Source organism: Ambystoma mexicanum, chromosome 9 (genome assembly GCF_040938575.1).
Source record: "Ambystoma mexicanum isolate Mex_15411 chromosome 9, UKY_AmexF1_1, whole genome shotgun sequence".
Classification (NCBI taxonomy): domain Eukaryota; kingdom Metazoa; phylum Chordata; class Amphibia; order Caudata; family Ambystomatidae; genus Ambystoma; species Ambystoma mexicanum.
This window is the reverse complement of record NC_090931.1, coordinates 631,878,791-631,894,606: the sequence shown is the minus strand read 5'-3', so window position 1 is coordinate 631,894,606 and position 15,816 is coordinate 631,878,791. Positions and strand designations below refer to the sequence as shown.

The following is a 15,816-nucleotide window of genomic DNA, read 5'->3' as shown; positions in this document are numbered from 1 at the left end:
CAGGTATTACAGTCAAATAGAAAGCACGGTTGAGCTTTAGTTTCATATATCAGCGAAATTCTTGCATTTCGTTCCATCAACAGTTAACTCCCCTTTACAATGTCAATAAGCATTGGTCGCTCTTCTCCCATTCCCACCCCCCTCCCTCCCTCCCTCCCTCCATCCCACAAGATTTTATAAGCTGCCGCCATGGGATGTACTGTCTAGCGTTTGGCGGATTGGTTGATATGTTTGTCAGACCTTGAGGCCTACCTTGTTCGGGAGGTTATCATGATGTTTCACTACTCATGGCATTGGTCATTCGCTAGGCGTTAGTGGGCAGTTTCCGGGCATATATTTGTTGACAAACTCTAACCATAAGATGTCCGCATTGCGTGGCTTTCCCGTGCATATATGCCGTGATTTTTTCCATGATACACATATTGGGAGGTCCCATTAACCCATTATTTTTCTGTGGGGGTTACAGGGGATTTCCATTTCGAGGTCAATAGAGCTCTCGCGGCTGGTAACAGTGGTGCAGCTATGTCTGTGACCCTTCACAATTCATCCTCGATCCTCTCGAGACCAAATAAGATCAAGTAGGGGTCCGCTGTTCGTTGGATCCCGTCTAGATTCTTAATCCAGCCTAGGACTTCATTCCAGTATATTTTGACCTGAGGACAACCCCACCACATGTGCCAGTAATCTGCCGCAGACCCACATCCCCGCCAACACATTGGACTAGATGACTGATACATCTTGGAGAGCCTGTGCGGGTCATATTGCCACCTATTCAATAATTTAATCGAGTGCAACTTATATTGGCATGATATCGAGGCCTTGGGTGCTGTCCTACATATCTTATCCCTTATCTCTGGGTCGATGTCTTCGCCCATGTCCCTTTCCCATTTTAACCTAAGCGGTTCTGTTGAGCCCTTTCCCGCTTCCATTAGTGTTTTATGCAAGGCAGATATTAACCCTTTTGTTTCCGTCCTGGAGTCGAGTATGGTTTCAAACGGGGTAAGTTCCCTTCTCAGCTTTTCCCTCCATTCTGGTTTTGACAATACACCCTTGATCTGCAGAAAGTGGAATGCAGACAGTGTGCCTATTCCGAGTGCCTCCTCTAGTTCAGGGAGTGCAATGAAGGAGTCCTTCTTTAGGAGTTGTCCCACCCTCTCCAGGCCTGCCTCATACCAAGCTTGAAACCTTTCCACATTGGGGAACTGGTCATTCATGCCCGGTGACCAGAGGTGACTTAATGGTGATGGCCATGTGGTAATCCTTTCCATATCCCTACTCTCTTGCCATATATCCCATATGGTAACAAACATCGGGTGTGTCTTAGATCTTTTCAGTACCCTCTTCCTAGGGGACCATAGCCATTCGGAGATTGTTGCCGGGACAGGTAGTGATTGTCCATAGCAATCCACTGGGGTGTTTTTTGGTTACGAAGATGGGGAATAAGAATATGTAATTGAGCTGCCTTGTAATATTTTTGGATGTCTGGGAGACCCACTCCATCCTTGTCTTTTGGTAATGTCAAATTGTAGTACGCAATTCTGGGCTTTTTCCCTTGCCATAGGAATTTTAATATCGCCTTCTTGACTTCTGCAAAGAATTGACGTGGCATCTGAATGGGGAGCATTTGAAAGGGGTATAAAAATCTCAGGAGACAGGTCATTTTTATCGCATTTAAACGCCCCAACCAGGATATGGTTAGGTTATCCCATCGGGCAAGGTCTGCGTGAAATTTTTTGGAGGAGCGCAGGAAAATTGGCTTCATATAAATCTTTTAGTGATCTTGTGACATGTATGCCTAAGTACTTCATTTTTTCGTGTTCAATCATAAGGCCCAGGGACTGGTATCTTTCTGTGTTTGTATCCATTGATCCCTGTAAGGGGAAAAGGATGGACTTAGATTGGTTAACCTTGAACCCGGATACTTGGCCGTATTCGTCTAAGAGGTACAAAGCCCTGGGAATGGATGTAGTGGGGTTCGTCACATGAAGGAGTAGGTCATCGGCATATAGCGCTACTTTGTATTCCTCGTCCCCTAGACGCATGCCTGTTACTTGAGTATCCTGTTGCATTTTTTGGGCCAGGGGTTCCACGGAGAGGGCGAAGAGGATGGCCGATAGGGGGCATCCCTGCCGGGTACCAGGTTTCAGCTCGAACCATCTCGAGTATTCCCCATTGACAGACACTGTGTTACGCTCACCTGGCTCCCACAGAGGCGTCGATCTGAACTGGACAGCTGCGGTCTCCACCAGTGTGACGCGTAGGGCCGAGATGACGGACTGGACTGGCCCACCTAGCTTCGTTTGCTTGGCCCGTAGGAATATTCTTCTGTAAATGGAGAAAGGGAATTAACCACCCGTGGGGTTGAGCGTAAATCCCCCCCACCCCCTGCTGTTCTCCCCACACATCACCTTTGATGTCCCCTCTTATAGTCTCACCTGATGGTTTGAAAAGATGAGCTCTCCATCCTACATTGAGCGCAGGGGCGCGTTGATAATCAGTTGCTTCACTGGCTCGAAGGAATTGGTGAGTTCCAGAACAATATTGACTCCGAAAAGTATGTAGTTCGTAAGAGTTCACATGTCAGACTTTCACTCTTGTCCGATTCCTTGCAGTTTGCATCTTGACCCCAGCGAAGAGTTCCTCGTGGTAGCTGACGAAGTTCAGGTAAGGATTTGGCTTATCCTACACAGTTCAATAAAATAAGGCCAGAATGTAACCTGTGGCTTGCTCCCTTATTCAGGTGTGGAGAGAAAATATGAAGTTCGGGGAATAATGCCTCCGGCGGTAAAATTAGGTAAGTCTATTGTGGTGAGAAGAGTTCCCCTTGTTTGTCCCTTCGTCTCACCTTGTTGTCATTTTGTTCCCCTTAGGGGCCGGGGTACGGCGAGGATGCAATGGAGACTGCGCCGACCCGTGAAGAGGAATAGTACCCCCGGTGGTAATCAGGTAAGTCTAGGGGGGTAGTTACTATTGCCTCTGTTTATTCCTTTGGCTCACCTTTGCTGTTCTTGTGTTCCCCTTAGGTGCCAGAGTGCGGCGGGAATGTGCAGAAGGATGCGGTGGATCGTGAGGATGCTGCGAAGGCCGGTGAGTTCAGCGCGGCGCTGCAGCAGGCGAGGTTTTGCTCTTATTTTAATCTCTTCTCCTTCTGTTCCTCCCTTTTTCTAGGAGCTGCAGACTCGAGGCGGGCGTGGCAGAAGACTGGATGCAGGCTTGCAGACAGGGTGAGCGTTACGCTGCTGGATGCAGAATAACGCGCAGTGTGGCTGTTCTTCGGGCGTGGTTTAAATAGCCTCCAAAGTAGTCCCAGGTAAGTAATTCCTCCCCAGCCCCACCCGAGTAAAAAATAGTCCCTAGGTAAAATAGTCCCTTCCAAGCCTCATTTGGCTTGGAGCTCTGCAGCATGGTCTGCATCAGGTAAGTTTGCAGCATGGTCTGCATCAGGTAAGTTCTACTCTATGAGCCTGGCGCCGTAGGTGCCAGGACCACACCCAAACAGCCCATAGCAGGGGTTTTTGGGCTTGCTCAAAATAACTTGATGCCTGCTTCCGGGGTTGCTGGACCTGGTCTGGTTCCCCGGGGGCAGGCATTATGACACACTGAGGCTTTAGGAGCTATGTAGACTGCTTTTATCCCCCTTCTATATTTCGGCCCTATTCCCACAGCAAGGAGGACTGTGGCAAGGAAGCCCCATTCCACTCGATCGAAGGCTTTTTCACCATCAATGGAGAGTAAGGCAGGATCGTTGCACATAGTTTGGGAGGCTTCAACCAAATGGAGTCTTTCTCATGGTGTCTGCACCCTGTCGTCCAATTATGAACCCTACCTGGTCGGAATGGACGAGATGGGGCATGTGGACCTCTAGCCTGGCTGCCAGGACTCTTGTGTAAAGTTTGGCTTCAAGGTTGAGCAAGGATATGGGGCGGTATGATCTGCAACATTTGGGGTCTCTGCCTTCCTTGGGAATGACTGATATGAGTGCTCGGGCGAATGAGTCAGGGACAATCCCTGTGTCAAGGATTTCATTAAATAGGGTGGTCAGGAATGGAGCCAGGAGGGTACAAAAGGTTTTATAGAATCCAGCAGTGAATCCGTCTTCGCCAGGGGATTTGCCCAGTGTAAGTCGTTTGATCGCCTCGTGTAATTCGTCTTCAGTTATGGGGGATTCAAGATGGGCCGAGTCAGCGCTTGCAACTTTCAGAAGAGCAATGCTAATGAGGTAGTTGTCTATCTCTTGTGAGTGTGGGTCTACTTCTGAAGTGTATAGGGACTCGTAGAAATTTGCGAACAATTCTGGGATGGGGGTGCATAGGTTGTGCCTGGTCAGGGGTTGGGTCTGTAATCTCTTTCACCCTACATTCTGCCCGCTGCATCCTGAGTCTAGCCACTAGCAGCGCATCAGCCTTATCTCCCTTTTCATAACATTTCTGCTTCAGTAGGTGTAGCCTACGTGCTATCTGACCATGTTCTAGGTGGTGGAGTTCTTCCCGTTTTTTCCTGGCCTCTTGGATCTTATCAGGGTCCGTGGTGTCCCCCACCCTAGCTTCTCTATCAAGATGACATATTTCACTCCGGAGCTTAGTCTCAATAATGGTTCTTTCCCTTTTCTTCCGAGCCCCCTCCCGTATGAGGATCCCTCTCCAGGTTGCCTTGGCTGCCTCCCACACACTCTGTTTAGAGACCTCCCCGGTATCGTTGGCTTTAAATGATTCTTTGATCTCTGTTTCGAGTTCCTCTTTGAAGACGGGGTCTCTCCATAGGGCCTCATTACATCTCCACTTCCCACCCTTAACTGGTAGATGTTCCCACTATATATCGACTGTGACCATGTCGTGGTCGGACCACGTTATCGGGGTAATCCCTGAGTGTGAGGTGGTGTTGTTCAGTTCTGGTGAAAGGTAGATGTAATCTATTCGGTTGAAAGTACTGTGTGGAGGTGAATAAAATGCATACCCTCTTTCATCAGAATGCATCATCCTCCATGCATCTACTAGCGCATAGACCTGCATTATGTTTGCAAAATCACTGCGTTCTCCTCTCACAGAAACATCGACGTCTGGGCGGCCCGCTTTCCGGTCTAAGTCGTGATCTGCCCATAGGTTGAAGTCTCTGCCTAGTATAATATGGCCGGTGGCTTCCAACATTATTTTGGGGACAGTTTTAGAGAGGAATCGGAGCTGTCCTACATTGGGAGAGTAGATTGTGGCAATCGTTACGTCCACCCTCCCAATAGCCCCCACAACTAGCAAAGCTCGCCCTTCCGCATCTGACCAGGTTTTGGAGACATGGAAATCAAGTCCCTTTCTGATAAGGATTCCCACTCCCCCTCTTCGCAATGCTCCCGAGCCCCAAAACTCCATGCCGAAACGTTTCCCCAGAATAGACCTCTCCTCCCCCTTCATATACTTTGTTTCTTGTAAGAGTAGGATATCAATGTTAGCCCTTCGGATTTCCCGTAGGACTAACGATCTCTTAGTAGGTGAGTTAAGGCCTTTGACATTAAGCGTCCCGACTTTCAAGGGGCCTCATATGCTTGCATCAGAAGTGGACATCAGTATATGACAATGTGATATTCACAACAATGGCTCGCCATATCTTGTGTTCAGTACCTTCAACCAATCTTAGTGTCTTTCCCATCCCAGCAGCGAGTAAAAGTTATGTAATAGTTGTACCCTCCCCCTTGTCTTGCAGATCCCTCCCTCTCTCTCCCACGCACCCCCCCCCAATATGTCGGCGTCCAAGCAGGTCCAGTTGGATTCACTGAACTAGCAGCGAACCACCAGTAGGGACCATCGTCGCGCGGTCCTTTAATTAACAATAAACACCACATAAATCGGAGCCCCCCCTCCCAACCCCACTTTCACCCCAACTTACAACCATCGAAAATAACTTTAGTGTTGGGCCGAAAGCGGCCCTTATCTCAAACATACTCATGGTGTCAAGGTAGCTGCCGCTAATCTAGCTCAATTGTCCCCCTCCGGGGTGTTGTTACCTCTCCGAAACTTTCTTGACCCTTTGACTCTCTGCCTCTTAGGTCCCCGGAGTTTCCAATCTCGTCCTTCGTTTCTTGGAGTGTTTTCATCCTCCCTTCGTTCACGGGGATCAACAAGATCGGAGATGCAGGCCTTTATTTCCCTCTCCGACTGTAGTCTGATTCTCATGCCATCATGTTCAAAAGAGAGCGAGAAGGGGTATCCCCACCGATATCGGGTATACCGCTCTTTCAACCATTTTGTCAGGGGGCCACACATCCTTCTCAGCGCCAATGTCATGGCAGATAGGTCTTGATATAGGGTGACCTAGGCACCGTTGAGAGTGATCACGCCTCCACGCCTTGCCTTCTCGAGAATCTTTTCTTTGTCCTGATATCTGTGGAAGCGGGCGAGGACCGATCTCTGGCCTCCAGGTGGGCCACCCGCTCTGTGGATCCGTTCTGTTCTTGGTTCATCAATCTCATCATCTGCCGCCAAGATTTTGATAACATGAAGTGTTGCTTTCAGGCTCTCCTCCGTCTCCCCATCCTGTTCCGGGATCCCAAAAAAGCATAAATTGTTCCGCCTCTCCCGATTTTCCAGATCATCCATCTTAAGTCTGTATCCCTCTTCCCGCTGTACAAGATCCGTGATTCTGTGTTCGAGTTGTGTTTCCAAAGTATCTATGGAGGCTTGATGGTTTTCTACCCCCTCAAACCTGTCCTCAATCTTATCTATGCGTTGGGTGATTTTGTCAATATTGCCGCCTATGTTGGCCCCCATATTCTTTATCTCTGTCAGGAGGGCCGCTATGTCACCTTTCGTGGCTGCTGTCTCTCCGTGTGCCACGGGTGCCGTCGCCATCTTGGGGGTGACGAGTGTGTGGGTGGAAGGAGCATAAGCGTAACTAGCCAGTTTTATTTTGGCTTGCATATACTTGGGTGCCACACCTCAAAGTCTCGGGTTTGGACAGGCGAGGGTAGGACGTGAGGGCTTACCCCTCAGACTGTGCTGCGACCCCACACGGTTCTTAGTCGTCTGTTAGCGGTGAAATCCCCGCCCTGCAGGAGGAACAAGTTGGCGACACGCTCCAGCAGATAACCTTCGTAATATGCAGGGTCCCTGGCGTAGGGGCAAGGTTGGAAGATGTCTCCTTGGTCTCAATTCCAATCAATACCAGGGATCCGAGGAGGCAGACGCCCCTGTTTCAGGGGCCCTACCCTCAGTCCGAAGGATCCTTGCCGGTAGAAGACTGTACGTTGTTGGGATTCACCTTGCCCCTTGCTTCTCCATTTTGCATGTGGTAACATGCGTCGTAGGTGTTCAAAGAAGTTATGGTAGCCCTAGAGCGCGCCTCCCAGTTAGTCCCTTTGAGGGCCGGGGGCCTGCACGTAGGCCGCGGTGTTCAGATGTACCGCGGTCGCAGCGGACAGTGTGGGCTGCGTATAGTGGAAGGCGCAGCTTACCTCTCGGCGGGGCCTTCCTTATTTTCCGATGATCTGCGGGCCGGGGGCGTGACTGGGGGGTCCTCGCCGTGGATCGTTCGGGGGCACCTCAAGGCGGTAGCTCTGAGGGCCAAGGGGAGGCTCGTTGGTCAGCGCCTCACAGGGTGCGCATCGCTCTCCCGCTGGGGTCCGCTCACTGGTCCGGCCAGTTTGCTTTCGATTTCATGCCGTCTCCGGCAAAGAACCTCACTCGAAGTTTACTTGGGCTTCAAAGGTCCGATTTCAATCGGTTTTTCTGCAGGATGGTGCAGGTGTATTCCGATGTACAATTCTCTGCTGTTTTCACCGTGGGGGGGTCGCGGGGTGGGGGCTCAGGTCACCTCGCAGACCTACGGGGACAGAGCTCACACGGAGGAGGACACCATCCGTGCGCCCCCTGGTGGCCGATCCCTAAATCATTTTTTAAAATACAGTTAGACACAGTTTCCCTTCAGCTACTGGAAGGGAGAGCTGGGATTTTAGTGGCTCTGGAGCCGAGGCCATTAATGTGGATATTTCCTCCCACTTGTGGCAGTTATAGAAGGCCATCGGAGTGGTATTATTGGCAATTCGTGCCTGATATGCCGCCGAGGTGGCCACTTTCCGATTGAAAGTGTAAATCTTTTTGCTCTCTGTCCGGGGGTGCCTCTGATGATGCGAGAGGGGTTCCCGCTCTTTTCCTTGCGGTGGTAATCACTAGATAGTCTGGCTTCAATTGGCCTCTGATATAGAGGGGGTCAGAGGGAACATTTTCTCAATGCAGGGATTAACTGCCCGCGTTAGGTTTGGTGTCATAAGAGAGGATTGTATTCTTCTCTGTACGGATTGCATTATGGGGATAAAGACCCAACTGCCCTCTTTGTCACCCAGTATATTCTCCACAAAGTCCTTGTCGACTAGTGTCTCTTGTGTCTGGAATTGAACATGATCTGCTGCCTTGAGGAGCATGCCATTGAATTGTTACTGATTATCCCCCGGGGAATCCGCCACCGGTGGGTCAACATGATCTGAGACGGTAGGACATAAATGTCTTCCTCTTCTTCGTCATAATAATGATCTGCTTGTAAGTCTTCTTGACCCTTGGAGTCCGAAAATGCTCCAGTGTCTTGGAGGTTTTGGTTGGACTCATTAAATTGAAACTGGTCTGTGTCATGAGGGGTGTCTACCTGAAGTGTTTGTGCTCTTTTTGAGAGGGGTAGTGGGAGTGCTACTCCACTAGATGGAGGTGGATTCTGGAAGTTGTGAAGAGCTTGAGGATTTTTTACGAAAATAAAAATCGCCAATAAAGACAAACGTCTCATGACATGGTCTATGTCTTCAGCAGACCATTGAGAAGAACTTGGAATGACTGCTGGAGGGCTAAGTGCTGGAGTGTGAGGCTTCAGCGTAGGGTACCTCTTGTGCTTCATAGCTGCAGACATATTCACCTCCCCTTGGGCAACTCTGATCTCCTCCCTATGAGATAGGTGGGACTTCGAAGTGTGGCGTTTCGAAGCCCTGCTTTTCTGCGGTGTCTCAGGAACGTGTTTTTTAACAAGATGAGACAGTTTTGTAATTTGCGGGGATATAGCTGTTTCCACGTGGGTGAGGAACGTTGTTTTTGGCGGTTGTAGGAGCCATTGCCACGTCTTTCGGCGTATGGTTTCTGGGTCGCCTTCGGGGCCCTGTCCTGTAGCGAACGTGATTCCCCAGAGGACAGAGAGCTGGTGGACCGTCCACTCGATGCAGTGTGTGGCCGTGTAGTCGATGTTGTCGACTTCCAGCCTTGGGTTGTGTCTTTTGTGATTCGAATTGTCTGTGCTAATGCCGCCGGGTTTTGTCCCCATAACATCGCCGCCAGCGTGTCTGGTGGGGTGGCGGATTTGCATGTGGGAATGCAGTTTCCCTTTCGCCTTCATCATCACTGAAGACACTGATACTGCCGTCGCTCGAAGCACCTTCCACGTCTATGCCAGCCTCAGCCTGCATAGTGTGGTGGGCCCAGCATTTTGTCTTGCGGTCCTTTAAGGTTTTCAGCTTAAAATGCTTGCAAGCTTTACAGAGGCATTCGTGATCCCTCTGGAGGCAGAGGTTGCACACCCGGTGCAAGTCCTTCTAGGGACATTTTTTGTTACCACTTGGGCAAAATTTCAAAGGTGTATTTTCCATGTCTAATTGGAAAGGCAGCTTGGCGATAAGTAAGGTAGCAAGGGAAATATGCATTAACTTACTAAGATATGTAGCCACCCCCCACTCTTCGTACTGTCTGGGCCAAGGACCGAAGCAGAATTCTAAGACCGTGGAAGTTCATCGAAGCAAGTTGTACAGTCGACGGCGGTTGTCCATGAAACCGTTATCGGTGTTGTTTGTCAATGAAATCGGCTATGAAAGGACAGAAAAGAGTAACTAACTCTAAGTTTTCATAATAAAGTGGCGTTAGCCTGAAAGGAACTCCACGTTCAGCGTCCGACGATGATGGCAGAAAAGAACTATCTGAGGGACCTCGACGCGTGGTGGACCATGGGTACAGTGGACGTCACACTAGGGATAGTATTACTGGCACGCCCTGTCGACGTCCCTTTTCGAGTTTTGAAAACAACAACTAATACTACGCAGCTTCCACTAGATGTCGGCCTAAGCATAGCATGTGATCTCAGCAGATTCCACAAGCCTCAGAAATACTGTTATTTATGTGTGCTTTTTACTGTACCTGCTGCACCTTCCTTGATACCAGCCATCTCTCACCCTAAGAATCAAGCTAGATTTCTATCCTCAGTTACCATTGAGAATGTTTTGGACTACGCTGAAGGACATCCTGTGTACCCATTACTGGATTGGTCTTTTGAACCCTTCAAAAGAGAGATCCTGAAAGTCCTCCTGAAGGTTTTTCAAGGATTGTACTCCCTTTAAAGAGGGCACAGGCGTAAACTGGCTATCCCAATACTGCTGACCCACACTGCAGTATTAACATGTTTCAAATTTGCAGCATTTATGAGAAAATACTGTTTGAACATAACAAGAGGGTGACATTTTCTCTTAAATGTTTTAGATTTTTGTTGACTCAAAGAACAGCAAAGGGGAAAACAGGTGTGTGTTTGTGTGTGGGTGGGTGCGCATGCAAGTCTACCTCCAGATGATGCTCGCTCTGTCCGGCCGGTGATGATGGGTGTGATCTTCTTGAGACTGGATGGGAACCCATGCATTGAGCCCCTCTTCAGTTTCTTGGTCTGTAGCTGAGTGTCTATCTTCAGCCCTTTTAGGGCCTCAGTAGAGAGATTCCGCTTGAGTACGGCTGCCTTCTTGTAGCCATCATAGAGGCCAAAGGCGATGTCACGGTTCAGTGTGGTCCAGGATGCTCGTAGGTCCACCAAATGCAAACGGTGGGTGTAGAAGGCGTTCTCCCCATCCATAGCAGATAGTTCCTGTAAACAAAGAAGACAAATACATGGACAGACAGTGAGTGGATCTGCACAAGGTGAAAACGTCATCCCACCCGTGGCAGGTGGGCACTACGGCAGTAGGATCATCCATAACACGGCCTTCTTCCACAACTAACTGATGCCATGGATGTGATGTATTCTAACTTTTGTAAAACTAAAATAAATTGCAATGTCTTACAGGAAACAGCGTATTTAAAAAAAAAACGGAATGTTTATTGATTCATAGCAGTAATGTTTTTGTGCACAAATAAATTGCTGTAGTTTAGCAAACAGTTCCTTCAGAGCCTGTGATTCTCAGCAGAATTCCAGTTAGATAGGTTAAGTACAAAAATACACAATGACTTATTAGGCCTTTAAAATACAAACAAGCAACTAAAACCTCTAGGCAAATATTGTCACACACTTACTTTAAAACATATATATACATTCACTATTAGGAGAAGTTAGAAAGCATTTAATTAAATAACCAGTGCAACACTGGTATGTACTCAAATGCATGAAAATTCAGTAAGAGACACTTTAGAATAACCAACGAGGAGTTTCCCCCAATACTTAATAAGGACAGCCTGTTAGGGAGAATTCTCTCTTTAGGCTGAATTTCCTAACCTAGTGAGTCCCCCGGCAGCTTTGCTGGATTTCTGGAGTTTGTTTTTTTCTCCTGCCAAGAGTGAGACTCTTTCTCCCACTCGTGGACATGATTTATGGTGTTCCTTTGACTGTTAATGTGTTTTATGGGCTATGGGGTCCTTTACTCCATGGGGTCTCATGTGTTTTTACTATGTGTGTTACACTGCACCCTCCGTGCAGTGACACAGGGGTGTCATAGTGACACCCCACCATAGACTCCATACACTGGGACTGACTACTGTCTCCCAGGGCATGTAAAGTCACCATTGGCTTTACTAGTCCCATATTATTAACAGAAACCGGTACAAACCATCATATTGTGTACGTACTGGTCGGGGCAATTCGATTGCCCTGGGGTCTGTTAGTCGAGGGGGCACGTCTCCGTCCCTCCTGATCGAGTTTTGGCTGGTGGCAGTGGATACTACTTTTTATATTCGACCGCAAATATATCCCTATGGGATTTTCCCATTGTTCAAGGCTACCAACTTTCATTATTTAATTCTCATAGCCTCGAACATACCGCCGGTTTATTTATTTTATATTAATTCGCCGGTTGGTATTTTTTGCCAGGACTCGATTCTAACACAGCGTTTGTGTTCTCTTCTGTGACTCCAACCCAAGTCGAGCCCTTTGTTCCACTTTTTGGCGAGCTTCTCCACAGAAGCCTCCAAAAGTGGTGCCACTCTGTCTGGGTACAACAGGGGGTGTGGGAGGGGGTTTAGGCACCCTGGACTGAGTTACCTTGGTAACTCAAGTCGCACTCTTGTGTGATTGGCCCAAGTGGTGAGCCGGCCGGCTCACCACTTAGCATGTTTGATTGACAGCTAGGCTGAGTGAATGAGGGTGTGCTGCATAAAAGCAGGGCTTTGGGGACTGGAACTTCAGAAGTCGCCACAGGACCTGAGAATCCGACGAGGGAGAAGCTGAGCCGACCTACCACGACGACACCACCGGTGGAGCCCTGCGGAACCGACTCACCACTTACCGACGACAGAGAAGATCTCCTGGCTGGAGAGGCTTCTTCCCCTGACTGGTGGGCACAACCAGTTTACCTTCTTCTCTTCACATCCCAGGCCGTCTTGTGGTCAAATTGCCCGTGCCAAGCACCCCGGCAACCGGATAGCCACTTACCACTGGACCGCGAATCAAAGGACCGCTCCTTTTACCTGAGAAACTCTGCAGCTGGTTTCTTCCCTGTCAGTGCAACGGACTCCTGTCTTCCTCCCCGACGAAGCACCGACTTGCATCCGCTGCCAGGAACAACTGCCACCGCTGGAGTATTCTCACCACTTTAAGGTACCGTGTCCACCAGGCCTCCCTTTCTAAAGATTGCTACAAGGTAATAATAATCCCTTAACCTTCTGGACTGGGCTGGCCGCTTTGACCTTCTAACTGGTCCCTTTCTTTGGTCCAACTCCTTTTTGAACCGTTACAAGACTTTTGTGCACTGCAACCGTGTGACCTTGGGCACATTTCATTTTGATCCTCTTAAAGTGGATCCGGCCTACTGACTCTAAACTCACGGTGTTACTTTGCCTTCCTCTCTTGTTGTGTTCGTGAAAAAGTGTTGGGATCTGTTTCAATTTATTCTCTGCTTGTCTCTCCCTTTTTAAACGAATTATTAGAGTGCCATCTGCGTTAAGCGCTCACCGCTGTCTGAAAATAAGTGGGGCTTTACTTAAGACTTGTCTAATATTCTTCTAAGGGAGTGTACATCTTTTAGTGACCGTGTTTCTGAATTGGTTACTATTAGTGCCTGTGTGTTTTTCTAGCTGTGGTTTTAAATAAATAATTATATCTCTTTTACACCAAGCTCTGGTCAGTGTTTACTTGTTCTACTATGTTCTTTTGACCTATTGTGAATACTCTGTATACTGCTTAACTCTTCTTGAGGGAAGTCTGACTGCTCAGCCACAGCTACCAAGTGAATCTGTGTGGTACAGACTGCTACCAAGTGGGTTCACTGCCAAACACCTGTAGTCTTAAATCTTTTGCAGTGGTCCCAGAGGGAACTGCACAGGTTTCTGCCTAACACAGCCTTAAGATGGTTTGGGGCCCTGTGCCCTAAAATCATCAGTTTCAAAGTATAGCTTTTCAGGTAGGTTTACTAAGAGATTGGACAATGCTAGTGTTTATGATACAAAAGTTAAAAAGGTAAGTAATGATCAGGCCCAGTAACTAGGATAGGCCTAGGAACGGATCCATCACCAGGCCCCTACCGACCAAAGTCAATAAAAAGTAGTTTAGGGACAGGACTTTACACCTATGTAACCCTATGGAGAACAGGGGGAGAAAGTAACAGGTATGTTAACTTACCCACTACTCCGATTCTTCCAGAGCCCACTGATGAGGTTTCAGAATCTATTGGGGACATAGTCTTCAAAGCTTGGTCTGGTCGAAGAAGGCTCGGGGGTTACGGGTGCAGATGTCACATTTGGATGCAGGATTTAGTTTGTCGGTTGCTGTGCTTAGGTATCCATTCCAGACAACTTCCAGCTGAACACCTAAATGAAGAAAAGATGAAGATTTCTGTGGAACAGGGGACCTCAGCACATTGCTATGATGCAAAGAAGACAGATTGCAACGGGAGTCACGAAGGTCAGGAAGGAGACAGGCAATCTTCAAAGGACGAATTAAGAAGGTCCACAGCTTCTGTTGATGCAAGAAGGCTGAAAGTGCAAGAGCACAAGCTGAAGATCATCTATAAGGATGCACTTGGATTAGTGACGGCTGCATCGAGGTAGACAAGGGGAGAGTTGGCCTATCCACTGGTTGGTCCAGGGACACTTCCAAAGGCTCAGAAGGCATGGATCCTCGAGCATGGGGTCGAGACTGGTTGTTCTCACTGCTCCAGTGGTCAAAGAACCAACAAGGGTCTTCTTGAGATCAGGACAGAGGAGCAAGACTTCATCAGAACTTCACTGGATTTGATGCAGGCGAGGGTCGTCCTTGGGTCTTCTGCAGGCTGCTCTTCTTCGAAGAGGACTTGGCTCCAATGATGATCTGAAGAATGGCTGCAGGCGTCCTCCTTTTATCCAAGATTGGTTTCTGGAACTAAATGGTAAAGATCTGCACCATTCAAACTGGCAGTGGCAATCTAATCATGGATAGCCACTGGCTGCAACATCTGCCCAGGAACTCGGGTACCTGGATGTGTACTGGGACCAGGCAGTCCCAGCCCCCACATCCGGCTCACACACAAACTGCCTCTTTACCTGGGAAGTAGCAGCTTTCTACTGGAAAGGTCTTCCCATAGATGGCCATTCGGTGCCCAAGAGGGCAGGAAGAAATCCAAACAACAACATAGTCAAAGAACAAGCAAAAACATTGTGGCACAACCATAGTAGGGGGCTAGCCACCTTTAGTAGCCATTTGCAGTAAATGCAAAGTGCGCAAGTAAAAAGTAATAAAAGCGGTGCAAAAATATCCTCATGCTACGCACATTGTAAAGGTAACCAAAAAGGCGCTACATAAAAATTATAACAATTCCAAGAAACTTACTTACAGAGAGAGACAGACATAAGTCGCTTAGTGCTGATAATCTTATCGACTGACCAGTTTCCCCATGTGTATGAGCAAAAAGACAAGGACACAAAGCATAAGGCTTTACTTAACTCAAAAAATTCAGGTCAGGAGTCCACACAAAACAAAAAGAAAAGGTGCCCTATGGGAGGAAAGCAAAAAAGAAAAAGAAAATATTTCCTAACAAGGTGCAGTTTGGAATAGTGTGGAAATAGGAGTATTTGGTATAGAGAGGCTTTCAGCTCCTGCAGTCCTGGCCATTGTGCAGGGAATTGTTCAGAGGAGTGTAAGGGAGAATTCTCTGTGGAGGCTAATTTCCCAAACCTAGTGAGTCCCCCAGCAGCTTTGCTGGATTTTTGGGGTTTATTTTTTTCTCCTGCTAAGAGTGAGACTATTTTTTCTCCCACTCTTAAGCATGATTTGAGAATGTCCTTTGACTGTAAATGTGTTTTATGGGCTATCAGATCTTTCACTCCATAGGGCTTCATGTGTTTTTGGTGTGTGTGTGTTACACAGCACCCTCAGTGCAGTAACACAGGGGTGTCATAGTGACCCCCAAACATAGGCTCCATACCCTGGGACTGACTACTGTCTCCCAGGGTATGTAAAGTCACCATTGGCTTTACTAGTCTCAAATTGTGAACAGAACCAGTACAAACCATCATATTGTGGAAGTACTGGTGGGGGTAATTCGATTGCCCCGGGGTCTGTTTTCAAAGGGGGCACTGTCCAGTCCCCCCTTGTCGAGTTTCTGGCTGGTGGCAGTGGATACCACGCGAAATATTCCACTGG

General features: G+C 48.3%; 1 protein-coding gene across 2 annotated transcripts in view; it reads right to left on the bottom strand.

Moving 5' to 3' along the window:
* The window catches only part of BLTP2 (bridge-like lipid transfer protein family member 2), a 1,026,973-nt gene that overhangs the window by 368,606 nt on the left and 642,551 nt on the right, over positions 1–15,816 (bottom strand). For both annotated transcript variants that reach the window (XM_069615333.1, XM_069615334.1), the window contains one exon: positions 10,563–10,857. In XM_069615333.1, the coding sequence (XP_069471434.1) occupies positions 10,563–10,857 (295 nt within the window). The remainder of the gene's footprint in view (positions 1–10,562; positions 10,858–15,816) is intronic.